At 46.2% G+C, this 10622-nt stretch overlaps 1 protein-coding gene across 2 annotated transcripts in view; it reads left to right on the top strand.

Moving 5' to 3' along the window:
• Idh1 (isocitrate dehydrogenase (NADP(+)) 1, cytosolic) overlaps window positions 1-10622 on the top strand; it is a 19670-nt gene that overhangs the window by 7420 nt on the left and 1628 nt on the right. For both annotated transcript variants that reach the window (XM_005361460.3, XM_026786314.1), the window contains 6 exons: window positions 242-533; window positions 3328-3433; window positions 5384-5561; window positions 6473-6624; window positions 9186-9326; window positions 9973-10135. In XM_005361460.3, the coding sequence (XP_005361517.1) occupies window positions 242-533; window positions 3328-3433; window positions 5384-5561; window positions 6473-6624; window positions 9186-9326; window positions 9973-10135 (1032 nt within the window). The remainder of the gene's footprint in view (window positions 1-241; window positions 534-3327; window positions 3434-5383; window positions 5562-6472; window positions 6625-9185; window positions 9327-9972; window positions 10136-10622) is intronic.

Raw genomic sequence — 10622 nt, forward strand, 5'->3', positions numbered from 1 at the left:
GACAGCTTCCCACTGACTGCAGTTCAGGGAAGCAGGGCCCAGACTCCTAGTGGTTTTCTTTTCTTTTCTTTTCTCTTTTTTTTTTTTTTTTTTTTGTTTTGTTTAGAATCTGTTGATGCTAAAACAAGCATATTTAGATGTGTTTGGGTCTTCTCTTTGGCCCGGCCAGCTCTGCAGGCAGATGACAGCCTGTCAGTTCAGTTTGTCCACAAAGTTACACTGACTTTTCTCCCTCTCCAAGCTATGACTTAGGCATAGAGAATCGTGATGCCACCAATGACCAGGTCACCAAGGATGCTGCAGAAGCCATAAAGAAGTACAACGTTGGTGTCAAGTGTGCTACCATCACCCCCGATGAGAAGAGGGTTGAGGAGTTCAAGTTGAAACAAATGTGGAAATCACCAAATGGCACCATCCGAAACATTCTTGGTGGCACTGTCTTCAGGGAAGCTATTATCTGCAAAAACATTCCCCGACTGGTGACAGGCTGGGTAAAACCCATCATCATTGGTCGTCATGCCTATGGAGACCAAGTGAGTAGTTTGAACATAATTTGATTTTTCGTGTTTATTTTTTTGTGAATCTATAGCTCTTATTTCTGTGTTTCATTCTTTGGGTTTCTCTGCCCTTTAGATAAATCCAACATATGTTATGTGTAAACTGTGTATTTATATATGTTTAGGAAAGGATGAAAATACAGATAAACTTTCAAATAAGCACCCATCTTTCCCCCCAAACATAGCTTTATCTTTTTGTTAAGTTATCCCAATTTTGCCTTGGTGATACCATAGCCTCAGATGGGCGGTTGTCGGTGCTGGCTGCACAGAGGGATCCTTTCATGAGCTTTCACTGTCGATGGGAGTGCTGAGAGCTGTATTTCATTGCTGCTCTGTTGTCTTGTTTGTTTGTTTCACTCCCAGTATCTGACTCCCATCCTAGAGCAGCTGAAGTCTGAATTTTGTAAGGATCAGGGGGTTTGTTTTATTTTGTTTTAAAACCCAGCTGATTCTAATAGGCAGCCACCTTAAGAACTACCAAACAATGCTGGGTAGTAGTGGCACACACCTTTAATCCTAGTACTCGGGAGACAGAGGCAGACAGATCCCCATGATCGAGGCCAGCCTGATCTATAGAGTGAGTTCCAGGACAGCCAGGGCTACACAGAGAAACCCTATCTCAGAAAATCAAGGGGAAAAAACACACCTACCAAACATACTTGAGTCACCCAAGAGTTGAAATCAGTCTTGGTGAAGCATTCTGTACTGCTTGGAAAACCAGTGTCGTTTCTGGTCTTGTATAACAGTGCCATTGATGAGCTGAGACAGGTTGCAATGACACAGATTCCAAAGTCTGTTGAAACTGTTTTCAGGTTTTAATAGAGAGTAGTTTATAAATGAACCTTAAAAACGGAAATGTGTACTACTGACCTCTAGAGGTGTGCACGGGGTCACCCTGAAGGCAATGTGGCCACAGCAGATGTGCGTGTGTTCCTGGGAGAAGGCCACCAGCTCGGTCCTGGACATGGCCTGTGGCTTTTGTTTTACACTGTGGCTCATGATATTGCTTCATCCTGGCCAGCCCTTCACAGCTGTCTCCAAAAGGCCTGAGCAACAGAGTCTAAATGGCAGAAGTGCCAATTCCCTGTCTTTGACCTGACAACTTACTGCCTAGTTAGTGTTTTTGTTTTGTTTGTTCTTTTGTTACTTAATTTTTTGTGATATTTGTCATTTGGAAGAACAGATTTTTTTTTTTTTAAACAGCGTGTTGACTCTGTTAAACGTTTATAGATCTTTACTCTTTTAGGGCACATCGATGTCTGAATTACTATACTAATGGACTTCCTATGACAGAAGTGTTTAATCTTTTCTGTCAGCTGACTGTTTCTTACACACTGTGGCTAGGATTACTGTAAAGCAGCAGGTGTGGCTGCCCCCCACTGGTGCCTGACTCTAGTTACTGGATAAAACAGATCACTGGAAATGATCCCATTGGGCAGTGACTTGTGGGTGCCTGGTGTGTGCTGGATACATGTCTCCACTAGAGCGGCTCAGGATCAACTGGAAAGTACCTGCCCTCGAAAGGGCCAGCAGCCTGTCACTGCTGCTCTCAGAGGGACTGCCTCTTGTGGATGTAGGTCTGGTGCTGGAAAGAACCATCACCACAGAGAATGATTCAGCCCTGAAAATCCCACAGCAGAACACCTCCCAGGCCACTTGACCTGGTCCATTCTTCCCATGGTTCCGTCTTGAAAAACTTGTTGAAATCAGCTTTGCTCAGCATGTGATTTCTAGCTTAGAGTCAGGACAGAGTTCAGGCTCTGCTGTCGTCATCAACACCAGAGCTGGTGTTGGCACCCCTCCAGCCTGACGATGGCCAAGGTCATCTTCCTTCATTGTCTCATTTCGCCCACTTCTGACATTTGAAACTTCTGCAGTTGCGCTCACCTATGCTTGTCTTTATGCGGCTCTGAGCTTCCTAGTTGAAAATGTCTGTGACAGACAGTTTTGATCATCTGTTACCACAGTAAAGAGTCACCTGGGAAGGGAGGTTCACAGAGGAATGGTCTAGAGTAGGTTGGCCTGTGACTCGTCTGTGAGGGATTTTTGTTTTGTTTTTTGTTTTTTTTTAATATTTATTATGTATACAATATTCTTTCTACGTGTATGCCTGAAGGCCAGAAGAGGGCACCAGACCCCATTACAGATGGTTGTGAGCCACCAGGTGGTTGCTGGGAATTGAACTCAGGACCTTTGGAAGAGCAGACAATGCTCTTAACCACTGAGCCATCTCTCCAGCCCCTTGTTTTTTGTTTTTGTTTAAATCCAGTTAGTTTAAGTGGGAAGATCCTTCCTGACTCTGAGTGGCACTGTATCCCACACTGGGCCTTAGACTGAAGGAGAGAGCAAGCTGAACATAGGTGTGTGTGTGTCCTCGTTGTTCTCCCTTCCTGATTGTGGGTGTGCTAGGACCAGCTTCCCCAGTGTGTGCTGCTGTGACTGCCCCATTCTGGTGGGCCGTAACCTGGAACTGTGCTGAAATAAACCCTTTGTCCCCTAAACTGGTTTTAGCAGGGTATTTGATAGCAGCAATGTTATTCTCTGCCCTCTCTGAATCATAATTACTGTACACATGGTGGGCTCCTGGTCAAGACTTACTGATCTCTAACGTGCATTGTTACTAATAGGACTCCCTGGACCCCTCCTAACCCTATCTCTTGAAACCAAAGAGCGTCAAATTGCACGGCCGTGTTTGGCTGTGTAATCTGTTTTCCCCCATGCACTTCCTGATGGGGCACTATTCTTCCTAATATGTGTTCCCTCTTCACAGTACAGAGCAACTGATTTTGTTGTTCCTGGGCCTGGAAAAGTCGAGATAACCTACACGCCAAAAGACGGAAGTCAAAAGGTGACGTATTTGGTGCATAGCTTCGAAGGTAGGTGTGGTCCCTGCAGCTGCATTTCATTTGAACAGGGGCCTTAGCAACCTTGTTACTGTTCTGTGAAAACCTCCCTATGCAACTGCCTTAAAAGACAAGCTGACTATGCAACATTTCTGAGGAACATCAAAGGCTAATATAAAAAAGTGATGAGTTCCATGGTTTCCCATGGCACAGATAGACACAAGGGGCGAACCTAACGGCCTTGGTGGAAATGCAGAGAGACAAAGAGAAGGATGTAAGCGTGCTTTCGTCTCAGAGTAGAAAGTGTCAGCATCTGTTGCTTGTGGAGTGTACAAGTTAGGTGTTCTGGTCTCCTGCTCTGTATCCTTCTTCTTGTTCTGTTGGGCTTTCTACATAGAATTTCATTATTTGCTAAAGTATTTTCTTTTTACCTTTTTGAAAATGTATAGTAACAACAAAAAGAGATTTCTAAACACTTCAAGTCTCTTTTAAAATTAAGAACTGAAAAGTAAAGCCAAGAGAAAACAGTGGATTAAGTGGTGGGAGGGTAGTTTTGTGGGTAAAGCACTCAGTGCACAAATTTTAGTACCTGAGTTTGAAGCCCCAGAACCCACTAAGCTAAGGACAGTTGTATGTCTGTAACCCCAGCGCTCTAAGACAAGAGGTGAGACAGGGACAGGAGAACCCCTGGAAGTTCACAGACCCTAGCCTCTGCAGTTAGTAGCAAGAGACCCCACCTTAAACAAGGTGGGAGACCAACACCTGAGTTGGTCTCCACACACAGTGGTATGCACAGACATGAATGCACACACACACACACACACTGCACACATACACAGAAGAAAACGGTCCAGAAATGAAAGCGTTTGTTGCCCTTACCTCCTCTAAGCAATATTGTTTTAGTAGAATCTAGTTCTGCAGGTTTTAGAGTTTTTCACACTCTCAGCCAGTTAGCCTGGGGCCTTGGCATGGATTCAGGTTCTGACTTTCAGTAATAACAGAGGTCAGTTAAAAGGAGTTGTGAAACACCGGTGATTACATGGAAACAATTATTTCCACCAATTACTGTAGGTGTGCTCAGTATCCCCCAGGAAATGATAAGATTTTCACCCAGTAGTTAAAATGCAAATCTTTCTCCATGACTGAAGACTGAGCATACCTAAGTTTAAAATGCGCGTTGGGAACCGGGGAGGCGCCTCACTGGATAAAGTACTTGCCGTGCAAGCATGAGTTCAAATCCTCAGAATGCACATAGAAAGCCAGGCACAGAGGCAGATGTGCCCCTCCAGGGAGACAGGAAGCAGAGGCAAGGGACTCTAGAAGCTGGCTGACCTGACAGACACAGCAGTGAGCAGCAGAGGAGATCCAGCCTACAGCACAGAAGACGAAGACTCACGTCAGAATTTGGCTCTTGGCTTCCATGAGCGCCATGGCAGCCAGGCAGCACGTCCACACATTCACAGACACATACATCATACATGCACACCGTTAGAAGATAAAACACTTGTTGGCAATGCTTACAGTGTGTGAAGAGTTCCAGTTTACTTGTGTACTTCTCCCACCCCTGCCCTTCTTTCATTGAGAAGGGTTTCACTGTGTAGCCCTGGCTATCCTGGGATTTATTATGTAGACCAGGCTGGCCTCAAGTTGACCGAGATCTGCCTGTCTCTGACTGCCGAGTGCTGGATTTAACGATGTGTGCCTCTGTGCCTGCAGTCTTCAGGGCCTTAAAGACCATACGATTTCTTACTGCTGGTGCCCTTGCAAACACACATTCTGACATCCTTACCTAGCGCAAGTGCTTCTCCTCGGTGCCTGTGTCATAGACTGTTCAAATTGGACAGTCACCTGGAATTCCACAGTCCTGGCCCAGTCCTGGGCTGAGAAATTGGTCTTCAGTGGTTATGCATGGTTTTAGCTCTGCTACAAATCCCACCACCCTTACCCTTCTTCTCTCTGTTCTTGGTGGTTTCTCCTTCACAGAAGGTGGTGGTGTTGCCATGGGCATGTACAACCAGGATAAGTCAATCGAAGATTTTGCACACAGTTCCTTCCAGATGGCTCTGTCCAAGGGCTGGCCTTTGTATCTAAGCACCAAAAACACTATCCTGAAGAAGTATGATGGACGTTTCAAAGACATCTTTCAGGAGATCTATGACAAGTGAGTACAGCTCTTCTCTTCCTTCTCCTGTTTTCAAGTAAGCTGGCATCTAGGGTGTAGCTCCTGGGACAAACAGAAAGAGCATCATCACTAATCCTTCCGTTAGGTAATGTCAAATCTAAGTTTAGCAGAACTGGAAGGAAACCCCTCTCAGTGCCCCTAGAGGGTAAACGTACTTTTAATTAGGGCCACACATTTATTTCTTGGTGGGGGAAGGATTGTTCTATGTTTGAATAAAGTAACCCGTTTATATTATAAAGTACTGATGGTTCAAAAGTGGGTTTGTGAGTCAGACCCAGTTTGTTTCTTTTCTAAGACCTTTGCTGCGATGGAAAGGTCTCCTTTAAGCCATCATTTGTCTTAGTATATAACAGTTTTCATTTCAGTCACACATAAGGCATGCTGGTGTCAACTCAACACAAGGCATAACTCCCTGTTGGAGCAAGTGTTCAGGCAGGAGCTTAGAGATTAGATGAGAGACCTTTACTGGAGCATTGAGATTATGCTTCTTCCTACGTCCCAGTGTCTCAGCCCGGGCCCTATCCACAGTGTCCGATTCCTGAAGAGTACCAAGCAGTGTGGTAGTCTCTTCCCCTTTACTACATTTTGAAAATAAGTTACAGCTCAGAATCTGATCATTATATTGAAAAATAATAGGATTTAAAGACCTTTTTCCTCACCTAATTCTTAGACCTTCATTCCTAAGACAGAATATTGTTCTCAGAGATGACCAGTTTGAGGGGTCGCCATGAGAAGATGATTAGATAGGAATCTAAGCACACATCTGTAAGTCCCAAGTTTGTGCTGTATCTACTCAGAATAATGTTTCCTGTTCCTTTGGGGAGTTGCAATGGCATCCCTGAGAAAACTAATTCTGTCTTCTTCCTCTTTCTGCTGTTTGTTTGTCTTAGGCAATACAAGTCCCAGTTTGAAGCCCAGAAGATCTGGTATGAGCATAGGCTCATTGATGACATGGTGGCCCAAGCCATGAAATCAGAGGGAGGCTTCATCTGGGCCTGTAAGAACTATGACGGCGATGTGCAGTCAGACTCTGTGGCCCAAGGTAAACAGCCAGGGAACCAGGGATGTTCAAGTCACACAGGAAGTTCTCAGGCGCTTTGACCTTCCTGGCTCTGGTCTCACAGTGGTGACACGCCTCAGCCTTTTGCCTCACTTGACGTGTCCAAGCCTCTAGTGGGCCTCAGTTTCCCCATCATCTAGTGGAGAGAATGTGAAAAAGGCCAGGCGTGGTGGTGCACATCCTTAATCTCAGGAAATAGAAGCAAGTGGATTTCTTTGAGTTCCAAAGCCAGAATGGTCTACGTGGTGAGTTCAAGAACAGCCAGGAATCCAGAGAGAAGCTCTGTGTCAGAGAAACAGAAGAATGTAGAAAGAAAACCAAGAAGAAGGAGTGAAGTGAGGGATCCCCCAAGAATGCGGTCTCCAAGGGCTCATTCATCTGGCAATGGATCCTAAGTATGCTTCTGCCGGCCTTGAAGGCTGTTCTGATGTTCTGCAAAGCAATTGTTTGGTGTTCGGCTTCTAACATGGGAAGGGACCAAAGCCCAATGTGGTTCACAAAAATTCCAGGAACCAGAGTGGTTGTGCCGGGTGTTAGGGCCAAATAATTCCACACAGATTCCCTGACTTCCTCACAACCAAATTGTCGTCGGTTGAGGTTTGCACAAGAGAACTCCATGAACCTGAATGTCCCCTGATGAATGTTTGCTGAGCCCAATTGTGTTTGATTTCCCAGAAGGCACTGCTCGTGCTCTTCTGAGAGCTGAGAGTCTTTAATGGATTTGAAAACCAGTAGGCCAGCCTGACTGAAGATAACATGTGGGTTCCATGTACCCTCCTGGCTCTCTAAAATCTCAAACATTTATGCTGAGTGGACAGAGGAGGGGACAGTCCTCTTGCCAGGTCTCCATGGTAGATAAGAAAAACCATTCCTTGTCACCCAAGTTCTGGGAAAGGTGCATAGTCATCCTAAGAACTTGTGTGTGCTAGATAGGTGCGGTACTGTGAGCTAAATCCCCACATCCGTTGTTTTTAAATGTCCTGTCGTCATAGGAAGAAGCATCTGGAGAAATATTTCTATTTCTATTTCTAAAGTGTGATAGGCAAGACCCAGTGTTTGCCTAGGGCAGTAGTTCTCAGCATGCGGGTCTCAACCCCTTTGGGTCACACATCAGATATTTACAATGCGATTCATAACAGTAGCAAAATTACAGTTATGAAGTAGCAAAAAGTACTGTTATGATTGGGGGTGAGCACAACATGAGGAACTGTATTCAAGGGTTGAATTAGGAAGGTTGAGAACCACTGCTCTAGAGCCTATAAGTCAGGTTACCTCAGAGAACCAGTCACATTACAAGGCAACAGAGCCGGCATCCCTTTGGTTCCCGAGAGGTACAGCTGCTGGGTACTCACAGCCTTCCATCTGTTCCTCAGCTTGACAATGGCACCAGCTAGTGTCTGAGTAGACACACAGGATGGGAGCCAGGAAGCCACAGTTGGGTGGTGTGCAGGTCAGTGAGATGCTGAGATCCTCTGAAGCCTCAGGCAGCACAGCTACTGAGCTGCTGCGCCCACACAGAGGCAGCTCTTTCCTTTCTAAACACTTCACCTTTGATTCCCAATTTCAAAATACACAGTTGCTCTTACCCTCTTGGATCACTGTGCATAGATTTAGATTGGTACAAATAGGCGGTGGGAGGGGGAATCACAATTCCTTCGGTGCATGCTTAGGACCCGTTGGCGGATAACAAGCTCTTGCGGATGCCGTCCTTTGGTGGTTAGGGGCTCCTCACTTTACTCCTTGCTAGGTCCTTGTTCTCTTTTTACATTCTCACCATGGGATTTGACCATGGGGAAATTGAGTGATGCTTGAGATAACAAGTTACAGAGGGAAAAGACTGATTTCACTGAAGGCAAAGACCAAAACAACATCAGCTGCTAACTGTGGCTCAGCAGGCAAAGGCATCTACCACCAACTTTGGCGATCGCAGTTCAGGTCCCAGGGTCCACACGGTGGAAGGAAAGAAGTGACGCCAAAAAGTGTCCTCTGACCTAAGCGTGTGCGTGTGCAACCCCCCCCAGTAATAAAAAGTACGACCAAAGTTGATATCAGACCAAAAGAAAAGAATGGCGTGCTTGTAGCCTGCTTATACGTTCTTGTCATCAGCTTCAGTATGTGTGAGGCGCCTTGTAAGCAAGTGGAGAATGCCTGAAAAGAAAAGGCACTTAGAAGCTGGAGTAAGGTTCTCTGAGCAGGAGCTACAGAAATGTCAGGAGTACTGAACAGGGAAAGGCTGTCCCTGCATCCAAGTCCTCCTGCTTTTAATCTTTTCCTGCCCATCCCAGCTACAGAACTGGGATGGAGTATAGGTGGCCCCTATCACAGAGCAGATGCTCCTAAGAGAATGAGGGAGCCTGTCCAGTTTGACTCAGCCTTGAAGCTAGGAACCTGGTTTCTGAAGGGCAGAGAGAGGCGTTACCGACAGTTGTATGTACATGTGCCAAGTTTATCACCGTCTGTCAGCATCCAGGCCCTTATTCTCATCCGCAGATCAGTGCTGCTCACGCAGTTGGACCCAACACTGTATGCTCTACCCCTCACAGGTTACGGTTCCCTTGGCATGATGACCAGTGTGCTGATTTGTCCAGATGGTAAGACGGTAGAAGCAGAGGCTGCCCATGGCACCGTCACACGTCACTACCGCATGCACCAGAAAGGACAGGAGACGTCCACCAACCCCATTGGTAAGATGCTGTACTTCACTGATTTCCAACCAGAGACATCTTCAAAGGCACTCTCAGAGGAACTGGGATGTGTACCTTTGCCTCTTAGTCTCCTGTGCAAAACTGTCACCAAGTTGCTGGCTCAATAATGCTAGGAGCTGTGGTTTGTTTTAAGTTTGCTTCATCTGGACAGTGGGTGGTGAGACAAGGTCTCACTATGTACCCCAGGCTATACACACACATATATATACATATATATATACATACATACATACATACTAGCCTTGAACTTGCAGCAATCCCCCTGCCTCTACTCCCCAAATTCTGGGATTATGGGTGTATGCCACCATGTCAAGCTACTAGGAGCTATTTTAATGTCCTTTAAAATGCATAAAGTCAATCTTCTATTTGTTGGAGAGTAGAGATTACAGATAGGAGTGTTTTTCAAAGTGTTTTCCTTCACCCCTGGAACAGTGAACTGTTACTTAAGGCCATAGGGGTAATGGGGCTTCAGATAAAGTATTTCCAGCTGTCCTAAAACTCATCTCTAGTTCATAGCATCTAATGATGCCCCTCACCTAAACAAAAGCCTGCCCCATGTCTGGAAAGAGTGAAACACGTGGAATCCCCATAACTGGAGTGCAGACTGCCCATTTTCTTTCCACAGCTTCCATTTTTGCCTGGTCCCGCGGGTTAGCCCACAGAGCAAGGCTGGACAACAATACCGAGCTGAGCTTCTTTGCCAAGGCTCTGGAAGAAGTCTGCATTGAGACCATCGAGGCCGGCTTTATGACTAAGGACTTGGCTGCTTGCATTAAAGGCTTACCCAAGTAAGTGTGAGATGCCCTGCGCCCTGTGGTCCAGTCACCCCTCTTTGGAATTATGGGAGTTGTGTGTTGTTTCTGGGGTCAGCACAGTATCTGTGTGTTGTATGTGGGGTAGCAGGTAGGAACCTACTATAGCCACTCACCTTTGTCACCGCAGCAGGAAAGTGGTCGTAGATCACACAGAAGTGCACAGGTACAGTGGCCTACCAGTCAAACTCCCAAGGCTGGAAAGGTGACTATATGCTTAACAACACCTACTGCTCTCACAGAGAACACGAGTTGGGTTCCCAGCACCCAGGTTTGGTGGCTCAACACTCCAGGGGTTCCAACATAGGCACCTACACTGACATGCAGACACGCGCGCGCGCGCACACACACACACACACACACACACTTAAAATAAAAATAAATGTGTGCACCTGTGGCCCTGCTGCCCTGTGGATGTGTGCACCTGTGGCCCTGCTGCCCTGTGGATGTGTGCACCTGTGGC

Source organism: Microtus ochrogaster, linkage group LG4 (genome assembly GCF_000317375.1).
Source record: "Microtus ochrogaster isolate Prairie Vole_2 linkage group LG4, MicOch1.0, whole genome shotgun sequence".
NCBI lineage: Eukaryota > Metazoa > Chordata > Mammalia > Rodentia > Cricetidae > Microtus > Microtus ochrogaster.